Below are 15,162 nucleotides of genomic sequence, written 5' to 3'. Positions count from 1 at the left end.
GCCAGCACCATCCTCTGCACTGCCTCCCTTGAGGTACTTACAGACACTGATTAGATCCCCTCTCAGCCTTCTCTTCTCCAGGCTGAACAGGCCCAGCTCCCTCAGCCTCTCCTCATAGGGCAGATGTTCCAGGCCCCTGATCATCCTTGTAGCCCTGCGCTGGGCTCTCTCCAGCAGCTCCACATCCCTCTTGTACTGTGGAGCTCAGAACTGGACACAATACTCCAGATGTGGCCTCACCAGGGCTGAGTAGAGGGGCAGGATCACCTCCCTCGACCTGCTGGAGATGCTCTTCTTAATGCACCCCAGGATCATACATTGCACAAGTACAGGATTACACTTGGCGAGTGTCAACATTACATTTACAGCCATTAAAGCATTTTACTTTGAGAAATCTAGCAATTACTGTTGTAGAAAGAAATGTCTGTATCATCTAGTTTGGAGATGACTATCAAGAGTACCATACAAAATTGAAAATACCACTGCAATACAACCTAGACAGCAAGTTCATCTGGTATCCATCTTCTAGTTCTTATGAACACCTGATACAGAATATCTTCCTAGCAAATTCTCAAGCCTTTGCAGGTCTTGGGATCATACCAAAACCTACAATGCACTAAAGCCGACAGACTCTCTTAGACTTACATGATTTTCACTATAGAGTATCAGTCGCTCTGTAGCAGAAACAGGGTACGTGGAGAAAGCTGGACTACTTTTACCAAAAAACCTTGTGGAAGCATCATGCAATTCTACACAGGCAAATCTGCACAGTCAAGAAGCTGAGGGCACCCACTGAGCTCTGTATGGCCCTGACTGTCGTCCCACATACGTAAAGGTAGCTCCAGGGCATCAAATGTTGTACAGCTTGCAGTATAGATACACACAGACATATATCCTAAGTTACAGGACAGAAGGTTGGGGTGTCCAGGGCAAGATGACAGAAATGCAGTCACTAATAATCAAGATTATACCTCAGAAATTATGAAGAAAAAAAAAAAAAAAAAGAACAAGTCAGCTACAAATCAGATTAAAAAAACAAGTCAGATTAGTCTATCTAAAGCCTAATCCCAAACCCTGGGCAAACAGTACGACAGGTTCCACCCACTCCAGTGAACTTTGGATCAGGCCTTTGTGGCATGGTAAATAAACCACTGCTGATGTAGCTCTAAAAACCCCAAACACCCAACAATCTCGTGAAAAACACAGAACTCATTAGTATAACATATGCAAAATTATTTGCAAAATCCCAACCTTTAGAGACAAACAACTGAAGACACCAGTTTTTTCTTTCATTCCTGATCCCAACAAATACATTGCAAGTAAATCTGGTATCAAGTGTAAAGAGAAGAGACAAATGTTCCTCTCTCTTTTGCAGCTGAAAAGATCAGGAGCCAAGGCCTTTCACATGAGAACACGGAGTATGTTTCTGTGACACAGATGCTGCCTGGATAGGATAATCAGGAACACACTGCTGAGGAACTCCAAACATCAGATACCCTAAATATGCTTCTCATCCTTTTCCTCCTATGTTTTTTACAATTTATTTTTGGATTTCCTATTTCACAAAAGTTCACTGGATGACTAAGATTTAAGATACCTTTAAACTTTCCTTTTGGCCCCATTGAACAGAAACAGCTTGGCTGTATTTATTTTATGGGCCACTGTTTATTTGGAGACCATGTAAATCGCCTATTGTCTTTGCACACTGCACTTTGCATGTTTATTCCTGAAGTTACAGGGACAGGACTTGCTTTCCTCTCCATGTAGATGGATAGCTCATACTATAAATGCATCTCTGATGGAAACCGCTTCTTAAAAGAAGCGCTTGGAAACAATTTGTCCTTAGAAGATGATTTTTGTGTCAAGAGCATTTACTAGGACATGTTTGTTATGAGGCTAAACAACCAAATGAGATAATATGAATATATAGTATCTTCTCAATCTCCTGTGTTTAATCCATCTGAGTAACAAATACATTGTAATGTGCTTTGTCCGCCTTCATGGTCTGCAAGTCTTGATCAGCAGGGAAGCACGTCTCTATTTCTTGTAAAGGGTTTTCATGCTTTCTTTCCTGATGGGGAAAAGCTCTTAATGAACACTGAACTGTTCTCAAACCAAACGTTGTATAACAAAATAGATGCTGCATAACAAAAATACCCACCAATAAAGGGTAAAATGGCCATCTACTGCAGAAATACTTGGCCTAGTATTAATATTCATTATCAAATCTGAGAACTGACAAAGGCATTAAAACATGGGAATGACATGGAAACAATACACTTAAAGATATCTAGTTTCTCTTGAAATAATTCTGAAAATGCACTATCCAGTTAAATCCTATTATATCATTGTCTCTGCTTCCAAAACAGTGGGATTGAGATAAAAGCTTCAAAGGACACTGTCCACGTTAGGACCAAATCTGTAGGCATGAGGGAATTTTCGACATCGCCTGTACACCTCCAGAAACCAACTCTGCTGGCTCCTCCTTACTGGAAGTGAGGATACTGTGTTAAAGCTTTATATACAGGATACTGTGTTAAAGCTTTATGAACTTACAGCAAAAGGTTGATTTGTTCACCATGACTATTATTTGTTATACTTTTTTTCCACACACAAACAATTTGCATGTTGACAATTTTTTCTATTAAGATAATTCAATATATACAGTTACTGGATGAACAGCAAAAAATAAGGAAAATAGATGTTAGTTACAAACTGTTCACCTTGATATTTCCCTGTTTTTTAATTTATGCTGCATGTCTGGTCACCACAGCCACCCAGGAATTTTTCTGCTTCCTTGTCAGATAATTGTAACTTGTAAAACAGGTGAACAATATATGCGGTATGTTTATTGAAAATGTGGTGGTGTTACAGGAAATGTTTTTTAAACATGTTTTCTTGCAGTGATGCATGAAGACATCTGACTATTAAATACGCAAAGAAACAAACAAAACAGTAGAGCATTGTGAAAGATCTCCCTAGTTTCTCCTACTCTTCTCAGGGTACTTCACATTAGATATTTTTTTCCTTTGAACATTTCACAGCTTTATACTTCAACAAGTATGCTGTGACAACTCTTCTACCACCAGGACCCAATACCAGCCATCTTTCACGAGGGCAAGAAGCAAAACATATCAGTCTTGACACAAAAGGGGCAAACCACAGCAGCGCAAATTTCTTGAACAAGCTTATTTAGGGATTAGCTGGCAGACAACATACGTCTTCTCAGTTCTCTATTTTTTTCTGCATTCCTGCCATAACACTGCACTCTACCAAGATCTGCTCAAGAAGCGTGTTGCAGAGCTGTGATAACTGCCACTTGAAAGGGAGGCTGAAAAGACGGACTTGGAAGGGCTAGAAACGGATGAAAGCAATATGGTTAACCTTGTATCTTCACAGCATAACCCGTATCTACTGGGCGAAGCAGTAGCCTGTGTTGTGGTCTGAGTTATAAGCAACTCTGGCAGCCTGGCTTTATTGCAGGTTTGAACCTAGGGCTCTGTTCCATGCACTGTGTTGTAAGGGAGTGGTAATGATCCAAGGCAAGCTCATGAGATGGAAGGGTGAAGCCTGTAATGTTCCAGACTTCATTTTTCATTTCCTGGCTCCTTGGAAGGAGACAGGATCTCAAATAAATTTTCTGAATATTTATTTCCAGGCTGCCTAATGGAAGGTGAAGACTCAAATGGGGACATATGCGTCCAAGATTAGAAGCGCAGCTACCAATGAAAGTTATTTGATCTTTGTGTATGACCTGTTGCTATTGAAAGATACAGCTGCTAGAAAGGTGTAGTGCTTGATAGTGAAGGTTTCTTTTCTGTCAGCTCCTTGAGTACCAGCACAATACATGCAAAAATATATACTCTTTCATTTACATGAAATTATGGATAGGAAAAATTCTGATATCATACCCATAAAGACAATGCTGCTAAGAGATCAGTTAACAACAAAGGATTAGTCAATAAAGGAAAAAAATAATCTGCTTTTCCAGTTCAAAGATGAAAGGAAATAAAACTCTATAAAGGGCATTACATTCATCCCACTAAAAAACCTGAAATAGATAAAGTAACTATTTTCATCCCCCTGTAAACCAGATTTAAACAAAACTCTAACTTTGCAAGGTTGCAAGGTCATGCAAAGGTGCTTCTAAAATATCAGTTATCAGTTAAATATTATTCCAGGCATGTTTTTATATCTGTGTTTTCCATATCATACTGGACAAAGAATTCTCTACAGACTTTGTGGGTCTCCTACTTTACACGACCGGTTTTCAACATCCTGTTTCACTTCTTGCTTCTATTATATGAATTCCTGTCTTGAAACTTGCAACACTGATTAAAATAACAATAATTCCACAGCTTTGTTCCTTTGCTTGTCTTTTCTTGAATAAGACATTGTAAGTTATATAAAACAGGGTAATACAAAGTCTCTTCCTGTAGGCACACAGAAGGGTCAACATTTAGTCATATTATGGGTCAAAATTTTGGCCATGAATGATCTTCCTTGAGGTTACTCACAGACTATTCATAACCATCTTCTCTAAGCTCCCCAGAGGAAAAAAAAAAGCCAAAAAAATTTGGCTTATTTTAAGCCAAATATCCATACATATCACAGTGCTAGTGCAAAAGTGATCCCTATAGAATAAAACCTCAATTATTAGCTACCTTCTTCAAAGAGGTTGTATCAAAGGTAGAGCTGCGTGACAAAACTGTACTGGATTGTAGTAACATTTCTTCATTGAAAGACAATAAGGAAGGACATATATAGGTATATAAATAAGATACCTATCTACATATACATAGACGCACTTGTCACCATCACACATCTACTACTTCAATATCAGTGATGTTTTCCTATAAAGCAACAAGAGCCTTGGCTTTACTGCTCCGGGGGGCTGCCTGCACTCTGCTATTTTGCAGGGGAGGAGGAAAGGAGGAGCATGTCCATGGCTAGTGGCTACACAATAATCAGTTCTGCAGAACCGCAGGAGTCCTCCTGCAAGGAAGCCCGGATACCTCCTTAAAATCAATTTTATTTGCTCACAGGGAATGACCTGGAACATCTGCCCTATGAGGAGAGACTGAGAGAGCTGGGCCTGTTCAGCCTGGAGAAGAGAAAGCTGAGAGGGGATCTGATCAGTGTCTGTACGCACTTAAAGGGAGGCAGTGAGGAGGATGGTGCTGGCCTCTTTTCACTGGTGGCCACTGATAGAACTAGAGGAAACGGCCAGAAACTGAAACCAAAAGTTCCACAGGAACTTAAGGAATAATTTCTTACCAGTGAGGGTGACAGAGCACTCGAACAGGCTGCCCAGAGAGGTTGTGGAGTCTCCTTCTCTGGAGATCTTCAAAACCCGCTTGGACGCAGTCCTGTGCCACGTGCTCTAGGTGACCCTGCATGTGCACGGGGGTTGGGCTAGATGACCTCTAAAAGTTCCTTCTAACCTTAAGCATTCTATGGTTCTATCAGCATTAAGAATTTTTAAAGGGTGAGAATATACTTGATCTTAAGAGGTAGAAAAACTGAGAAATCTGTTCACATAACTATAAAGGAAAAATAAAAAAGTAACCCTAATATGAGCCATTTCATATACCAATGCAAACTGCATAATTAGATGCATTACACTAAGTTACATTTTGTTTTTCTCAGTTTAAAAACATATTTGTGTCCAAGACGCACATGTTGCAAATATTCAGTGCAATACAGTATTTAGTACATGGGAAGTATACACATGCATCAAATTCTGCAAAGGCCTATTTCTGTGGAATGGATCATACACATTAATATGTAGCCCTATTTATTGATAAATATACTTTTAGACTCTTTTTTTTAATAACTAATATTAAACATCTAGTCAATATTTATTTTTTTCATTGAAAAGATCTTTGTTTTACCAGTATGTATCCTGTATGAGAAAAGCTATGCGTCATTACTTACCTTTAATAATGAAAAAACAATTCATACTAAGGCTGCACTAAACCTGCTGTACTAAACCTTTGAGGGTTTTTTTTTAAGTAGCATTAGCAGATAGAGAAAACTGAGCTACTCAGTATTTTTCAGAGGACACAGATACTTCAGTTTTATTGTTATAATCAGCTCAGTAATGTCTTATGGAGAGAAGCAAGTAGCTTCCTTACAAGGTAAATTAAGGACGAAAATGAAACCTATGTGATTATTGCCACCATATCCCAACAGCGCATCCTACTTGAATACATACTCTATATGTACTTCAGAAATCAGCTAGCACTGCCCATGTGTCATACACTAACCTCTGTTTGTTTCTGGGTTTTGTTCAGCTAGCCAATCTGACATGCTAAGCATATTCCAAGCAGTGGAGATGGTCCCAATGTCAGCAGCAGGAAAGAAGGAAAAAGCAGCAGCTCCTACCTGCAGGCTGTTGAAGATGATAAAGAAGACCAGCATCCAGAGGTGCCTGTAGGCCACGTGCAGTCCTCCCCACAGCCAGGTGACCGAAATCAGGGCAAACAGATACAGGACCAACGGGATCTCTGCAAACCATAACCACAGTCTGTCAGTTATACGCCTTGTTAAAACCATTTTTTAACGCACTACCAATGCAGAAAGTTTTCTGGTCCCTGGCCTAAGCCCCAGGCAGGGGGGCTGGAGCTCCTATGTGACCCCTGCCATCTGGGACACCTGCGGGGCACCCAGTCAGCTGCGAGGGCCTGGAGAGCTCCCAGCCCTGCACTGCATCCAGGCAACGGGCCTTGATTTGGCAGTGGGAAGCGCACACTGAACTTGGGGTAAGCGGCGGAGAGCTCTTGGAAAGCTCTGGAAATTTGGGGAGGGAAGGGAGTTTCAAGCACTGAAGGAAAAGGGAAAAGAACTCTAACATCAGCTGACAAAACTGCCAAGGCTCTGGGAATGCACAGTGTGAGAGTAGCTTATCCATTGCTTTGCTGTTACTTTTATGAGACATTAAAAATGTGAAGGCACCCAGTCCTATAAAAAATTAAGCAAATACCTCTGTTGAGCCAAGGATTCCCTCAAAGACACATTCTGCTAGTTGCCTTCATTTACATTCAGAAACACACACAGAACCTGTCCCAAAGTGCATTATCCAGGAGATACCGGCAGTTGCATTCTATACTTCTTATCATGTCTACAATACAAAAGATTTCAACTCTGCCGCAGGGAAGTAGAGCAAAAGTCCCCAAAAGGGAAGCAGAAGTCAGCTTTCCCTGCACCCATTTCTGCTCTGGACCCTGCTTCCTATGGACTTCTGGAGCCACTTCCAAGCCCGTGTTTGCCTGGGCAAGGAGGGAGCTGCTGCTGGCCGGCACGGGGCAGCGCAGCGGCGGCCAAGCAGCACCCACGCTACCTGCTCTCATGGGACACCAGTAACCAAGATCGTGTGGACACGAGAAAGGCCAGCGCTGCCGCCCAACGCGGCAGGGAAAGGCTGCTGCAGGGATTGAACAAATCCTTGCGAGAAGACTTTGTGAAGTTAATGTTAAATTTTTACAAATGAGAGGAGAGATTGAAGTGATGCACATTGTGAGCAGGCACCGCATTTGTCAAGTTTCCCCACCTAAAGCCTAATGCTGCTCTGGAAAACCTAAGAAAAGACCTCAGTGTGGGCTGTTCTGTAACCACAGTTTGATGACGTGACACAAAACGCAAGAAAGAGGTGCACTTCCTTACTGAATTACAATGAGATCTCATGTTAAACATAAATACTACCATACTGTTAGAACAGCAGTAACGTAGGACTCCAGAAGTCAGCAAACTGAAGCTCTAGTTCTTTGGAGCAGTTACCAAAGCCTTGCTTTTTACGGGGTAAAATAAAAGTACTCTTGTTGTTGTTGTTGGGAAATGACAAAAGCCATCACAGCTTTAAGATACTGAGAATCCACTCAGGTCTTGATCACTGATAAGTAGGCACTGCTTCAGGGCACTAAGCGGTACTAATCAGTCCTCAGGAGAAGGGAGGATGCATCTTGAGCATCAGGCCACAAAACCACTCCATGAGACTTCTGGTGACATTCAGAAGACACCGTGAGTGGGATAGAGGTGCCTTAGAACTAGCTTCCTTTGACTGAGGTCATATCTAAAGCATTTGTTCATGATCAGTAAATGTGACCTAGTGAAGACCTTTCTCTTGTGAAGAGACACCTAGAGCCTGGACTGGACTCTTGTCTAAAACTTCATTAGATGTCTGTAAAGCACCTCTTGGCAAGGCCCAGGCCAAATTTATTATTGGTTTGAGACTCCCTAAGGAACCCTGATCCATAATACATCACTAATAATATCTGTGTGTTTTTCAGAGCAGCATACGGAAAAGAAGATTAAGGCTCTGTACTTCCGGTTTTAGCCAGGAAGCAACTGGGTTTTGCTAGATGAATAGAATGGAAATACAATGTATTTCTCATATTAGACTAGTATTAATGGAACAAAATGATCTCTTCATTTATATCTCAAAATCGTCTAATAAGCTTAAGCGGTTTATAAAAAAATCAATTGATGTAATGGATTAGCAGTTAATGATCACCTATGCATATATTTTCTAAATATGAAGTAAAGAAATCTAAAAAATATCTTTGAAAGTTCAAATAGTGATCTGGCCTTTATGTTACTCTGTAGTACAGTTCAATTCAGGTGAGGGGGCAGGTGAGAGAAGAAAACAAGTTATGGGAGATCAAACAGCAGGCAGTAGAACACGCCAAAAGCAACATCATAATTTCTACTTTTACTACATAAACATTACATACAGAAAGATATCACAATATTGATCATATCTTTGCACCTCCCAATGGCTGAAACCATAGATTGTTGAGATAGCTCCGTATATAAGCATGAAGAAAATGGATTAATATGCTCTCTCGATCATGTATGCTTGAGTTCGTTATCTTCAAGTGTGTGAGAAAGGGAGCTTCCATAAACTCAGTGTCATCTCAGCAGAGACAAACTACCACAGGTAAGCCCATATCAGTGCCAATGTATCTAACAGGGTATCTATGGAATCTATCCTGAGGACTAATTCTACTAACAGTTCACATAATGAGCACTACTGAATACAAATATATTAATTACCACCATTATTAATTACCATTATAATATTTGAAAACACATACTTTTTGCCACACACTGACTGTCCATGCTCTGCTTTTTTTTATCTTTGCCTTTAACAGTTGTTTCACTTTGGATATTGTAAACCGTTAATAGCTGAAATCTAGGCAGTATTTAAAGTCTCAGTTGTCTCAAATTACTTCACTGACATTTTACTCAGATAATTCGTTGTATTTTGATCAAACAAAAGCTCAAAAACTGGAACAAACATCTCAATCGGCAACAATCTCTTTTCAGCTTATAAAAACTGCATAAAGGAAAAGTGTGCCAATAAATAGGCTTACAATGAATCAGAATAGAGAGTCTAGTAGTACATGGTTTTCCTCATATGGAAAAAAAAAAAAAAAAAAAAAGCAAAAACTTCTCCCCAAACAAACTCAAAAGGTATTTCTGGACATGCACTTTCACTTACAAGAACTCCACTCTAAATCAAAGTTCAGCCATTCAAACTTACACTACTTGCATAAATTTTCAGTGATGAAAGACTTTGGTGGAAACGTCAACTCAGCATCAGGATGATGCAGAAGAGACATCATCAAACAGCTTTGTGAAGCCCTATACATTTGCACTATGCTAGTTCCCACTTTTTACTTTATTACCATACATTTTTAATACTTGGAATGATGAAAGGCTTTATTTAAGCAACAGTCAATCCGCCTACTCTTTAAATATAAATATATATGTATGCATGCATATATCACCATCCTAGCTGTTCCCTGAAATATCACCCCTTTTCCTTGACTACAAGCTCAAAAAACACAGGCAGAGTCTCTCAGGATAAATGCAGCGTACCCAGCTCTAGCTACAGTTTGGGCAGCCATCTAGACATTAAATATAAACCAGGTGAAATTTCATACATTAAATTTACACAACCAGCTACAGTTTCCCACTGTTTTTCACTTCTCCAATGCTGAGGTTATTTTCCTTTTAATCTAAAGGACAGATTTTTCTGGAAGGATTACTGTGCAGAGGGCTGTGCTAGGTTTTAGGTTAGGTTTGGTTTTAGGTGTGATAAAATTGTAGATTTACTATGGCAGGAGAGTCCTTGGAGTAAAAATAACCAATTTTTGACCTGTGATTTACATAAAAGCAAAGCTGCGGAGCTTTTTAAAATATTTTCATGATATAGATTTTCATGATTAGATTACAAGATCTATGAACCAGGAAAAGCATTTAAATGTTGAAAAGGGGACCATTTCCTCAACGGTAACATGAAAGCAGGTTAGATAGTACTTCGTTAGACCAAAAATGTACGTAGCCTTGCTTCCAACATTGGCGAAAAGCAGATGCCAGAAGAGCTGGCCAATCAAATAAGAAAATTATCCCAGCAATTCTCCCATATTTTGGTCATGTACTGTATGGCTCAAGGATTTCCTGAACCAGCCACAGCTTCTCTATATTAGTTATTCTTAGGGGAGTTCTCTTTCACAAACTCATCCAGGCTTCTTTCAAACTCATTATTGTCAACTTTTAAGATTCAGAATATCCTGTGGCAAGGAATTCCATGGGTTTGTCATCATGAGGGTAAATTTCAGCTAAAAAGTAATACCAGATTGCCTAACCAAAATGCCTGCCTGTTAGCCTTATTTTTTTGTTTTGTTTCCTCTAGTTAGCAAAAGCAAGAGCAAGAAAAAAAAAATTCTGAACACTCCTAAACTGCTGTGCTTTCGTATAGAGTTGATTAAACCCTGTAACAAGGATAATCCACCTTTTCCTACCGTCTTAAGCAAACTTCACAAAGAAAAGAAAGACTACGTGGCAGTTCTAAGAGAATCTGCCCCTGGCAAATGACTCATGTAGGTTAAGTCTCTGCACAGTGAGGACACAGCCGTTCTGGAGGGCCTGGGAGGGAGATACTTGCCAGCCTTGTTCCACCTGCCCCATCAGCTCCATGAGCTGCTGCTGCCTCTGGGCAGTCCTGGGCAGAAGAAGGAAGAAACAGCAAAGAAGGTAGAAGAAGAAAGAAACAGCAAACAAAATGGAAGCAGCAACTGAGAAATCAGGAGAAAAAGGAAAGTGTGGAGGAAATTAGAGTGGAGGAGAGCAGGAAGAAAACAGAGAGAAGCAGACCAATGTCCCACATCCTAGTCCATTGTCACACCTTGATGATTCACACTATGGAAATTTGAAGACTGAGGTGGATTCTTGGATGTCACTTCAGTTTAATATAATGGTAGGGTTGTTTATATGGCTGACCTCTCCTGTCCCTCCGCAGTACATAGTGATTATGGCAGGATAATTTGATGTAGCCTGCCATAACCTGTTTTTCAAGAGGGAAACAGCAGTGAAAATGCACTTGCCCAGCTCCAGTGAACAACTGTCCCCTATGTATACTAAATAGTTCTTTACAAATGCTTTCTTCTTGCTCAGGATCTGGTATTTTATGGTTATCAAACTGAATGATTTGCACTAGAGCTGACAAAAAGGCCCCAAATTTGAATGAGCCAAACAGTAACAAAGGAGTCAAAATAGAAATAATTAATAAGCACTATGAAATTAAAATCAGGCACTTGCCACAGAAAAAATCTTAAGATTTTTCCATTAGAAAAAGTATATGAAGCTATAAAGAACTGTCAGACCACCTGAAGGCCTCCTTCCTTCCTTCCTTCCTTCCTTCCTTCTTTCCTTCCTTCCTTCCTTCCTTCCTCCCTCCCTCCCTCCCTTCCTTCCTTCCTTCCTTCCTTCCTCCCATACTTGATATCACAGCTAAACCTCCCTGGGACTGCAAGTCTGAACAGTGGAAAAAGTTAAATCAAGTACAAATTAAGGAATAAAATTAGCAAATATTAAAACTCTGCAACTTAATACAGAGTCTTTGTAATTTATTAGCAACCATTTAGATGATTTAACTGTAAAAAATAAATAAAGAATGCACTACAAATTCATAACATATCCAAATGTTTGTATTCTCATCTCCATGTGGGCGAATTTTGTGTATTTTTCCATTGCCTGAAGTAATTAACTTTTTTTCCTAAAAATAGAAAAGTCAATAAAAGAACCAATTAAATAATACAGCTTTCATGATCTTCTCAGTTTACCTATAAATATTTACTAGGTTTCTTCCCCTCAGGTTGTTAAACTGATAATGTAACTTTAATTGCTTTTAATTGTTCTTGGCTAAACATGAAGACCTACTGCAAAATCTGGATCATCTTTTCAAACATTTTTCCTAGCTGAGAGGGGAGAATATATTACTTTATAGAACTTCACTAATTTGTTGAAGACCTAAATCCAGTAAAACCTCCACAGACTATGCTTTTCAAGTCATGTGTTAAAGTCAGTAGCAGAGCTTTTAACAATTGCTGTAAAAAAAGGAGTTTGGCAACAGGATTTTGTGGTCAAGCTAAAGAAGTTAAGAGATTTTCTCACACATTTCAAAGGGTAAAACACCACTACCACCACCACAACCAGCAAAAACAACAAGCAATCCATAAATCCCAACAAAGCATCTAATTCCAGACTTGGAATGTTACAGACATGCAGACTTTTAACAGAAAAATGTTACAGAAATGCCCAGGAAACCAAATAGGACAAAACAGTCCATAGATAATATGCAAAAATAAGTAGCAAATCTATTTCAGTATATTTTGAGGTCGCTTATATTTTTCAATCTGCTGCAGGAACAGCTTAAAATTAAAGAATACCTCCTCAAGGCTACATGATTTCCACAAAAACCTAAAGGACAGGCCTCTTTTACCTTCACACTAAATCTCAGTTTTTCATCAAACTTTGTCATATATCTTTAAGAGACTTCACAATATGATAAAACAATAGACCAAGCATCTCAACCATAAACATAATTTATGTTATGACTGTTATGCAAGGAAAAGGACATTGCCAAAAAAATCCTAATCTCCATATAATACAATTATTTAGAAAATATAAAATTATTATTCAAAATATCAAATAAGTTTTAAATTTACAGTTTTACAGGAATCACTTGTGCAAATTAACTTGCTTCTGCAGAATTCCTTGAAAGAAAAGGCTAATTTGGACATGTGAAACAGTACAAACATCAGCTAAATTCTATGAGTGCAGATGATGAATTTCAGTCATTATGTTACTCAGATCTTTGTTCTGTATTTCAACTTGTAATTATGCTTGTAGATTTTTTCTTAGCTGTTGTTTTTAGAAACCTCTGACACAGATTTCATTCTCCTAAATACAAAAAAAAAAAAAAAACACCTCCAATTAGTATTATAAGGATTAAAATATTGCACTCAGGATGTGACTGGTGGTCAACATCTGTCTCTCCATTCTTAGATGGATATTGTCATCTCAAGATGAAAGTACTCCTACAGTTTTTTGTTCCCTCACTTCTTTTAAGTATTTGATAGCTATATTGCAATTCAAGATTTTACCATATCATTCACAGGATAAGGAAGATTCGTAACTACAGTTTTAGAGATACCCTCTCACTTAGAATAAAAAGGCCCATTCTCAGCATCATTTCCTGAGTGCCAAGGCTGGAATGTCCTAAACTTGCCTCACAGATTGTTGAGATAGCTAGCAGCAGATATAGGAGGAGCTCTCGTGGTCTGGCACTGCGTAAAACAATGAATTTATTTAAAAAATTACACAAAGGAAGACACAAAAAGGTAGTCACAATTTTACACCTACGTATCTAAGTCACACAATGAAATTTGATTTTGGCAACTTAACTTCCTAATCTTTAAATTAATTGTATCATTTCTACAATGAGAGTATCGGCATCTGGTAAATTCTACTGCATGTTTATGCCTATGGCATGAAAATTATGGCACTGTACATTGTTCAGTAAAGTGAGGTCATCTATAAAAAAGGCAATATCACAAAAAATACAAGTGATATTTCAGCTCAAAATTTTACTACATACTTTCAAGTTATTTAATGAAATTATTAAAGGTTAAGAAATAGATATGTTAGACTGGTGTCTTTGTCATTTGCAGTTTCTATATTTGAATATCAGGACTGCCAAGGGAAAAAAATCATTGCCTATCCCTATTTCAACCTTTTGCAATTACAGCCAAAAAAATACAATGCAGTTTTGAGATCACCTGATTTCCTTCTGGAACAGTCTTTCTTGTTGCACACTTAAATATTTGTTCACCCAAAGGCTGTTTATCTAATGCACACTTTTCATCTGACTTCTCTCAAGGCTAGCTTTTGAGAAGTCAGTTTCTATATAAAGAAAAATAATCAGTCAATAGAATGTGTTTGCTGAAAAGCGGGAAAAAAGAAGCAGTTCAAGCTGAATTCTCCTCTGTAACAAACGAAATGTGTATCTTTGAAAGAGTATGGTTGAGTTACCTAGGACACCCTTTGACAGTCAGCCTTCACACCATGTTCCAGCACTCACCTTTGAGGAAGAAGAGCTGTCTGCTCTAAAAGATAATAAATTCTTGCATCTCCCATAACCCTTTCTTCCAGTCTTCTAGATGTGAAGAAAAGTCCCTGACCTAGGCAAGCATTACCACTGTGTAAGACACCACAGTGACACTATGCGACAATTCTGGGGCAAAACGACAGACACAGAACAAATCACCTGCTTTGTTTTCCAGACAGGGTACTGGGAAGCGTTCAAATGGCACATTGACCAAATTAGAAGTTAGCAAATCCCATTTATTTCAGTTTATTCTCAACTACAATCTCATTTTATAATTATACACTTTTACAGTGACATAAGAAAATAAGTATGATAAATTCTGTGGGCAGATCCCCAAACTGCCAAAACAAATGAGCAATTGACAACAATTACCAAGAGTAGCTCTGTGCTGGCCTAGCTGCCCAGGGGCCATGACATTTTCTTCAAAGGATGGAAAACACGACAGTAGGGCATGAGGGATGTGACTCTCTGCTCAGGAATGCCTAGGAGAAATGCCTAAAGGACTGGGAAGAATATCTGCATGAGACACAACGAGCTAGAACAAACAGATGAATGTTTGAGTATAAAACAAATGCAAAAAAAAATCAATGATATCCTTCTAAGAATAAAGGCCTTTTCCATGAAACTATTTACTCATGTGCTAACAGGTCCTCTTCCCTGCAGTTACCACAGGGCAAAATTTTTCTCTTGGAGCCATATGGTGAAAT

At 38.9% G+C, this 15,162-nt stretch overlaps 1 protein-coding gene across 1 annotated transcript in view; it reads right to left on the bottom strand.

Annotated features, from left to right (window-relative positions):
- Positions 1-15,162, bottom strand: part of ADGRV1 (adhesion G protein-coupled receptor V1) — a 235,298-nt gene that overhangs the window by 32,758 nt on the left and 187,378 nt on the right. Inside the window, exon 88 of the mRNA XM_088519599.1 lies at positions 6,388-6,509. Within this exon, the coding sequence (XP_088375725.1) occupies positions 6,388-6,509 (122 nt within the window). The remainder of the gene's footprint in view (positions 1-6,387; positions 6,510-15,162) is intronic.

Source organism: Tinamus guttatus, unplaced genomic scaffold, assembly GCF_059628265.1.
Source record: "Tinamus guttatus ecotype Peru unplaced genomic scaffold, ASM5962826v1 Tinamus_guttatus_pri_ptg000062l, whole genome shotgun sequence".
In the NCBI taxonomy this organism is placed as follows: domain Eukaryota; kingdom Metazoa; phylum Chordata; class Aves; order Tinamiformes; family Tinamidae; genus Tinamus; species Tinamus guttatus.
Note: the sequence above shows the minus strand (reverse complement) of the source record. Positions and strands in the feature narration are given on the sequence as shown.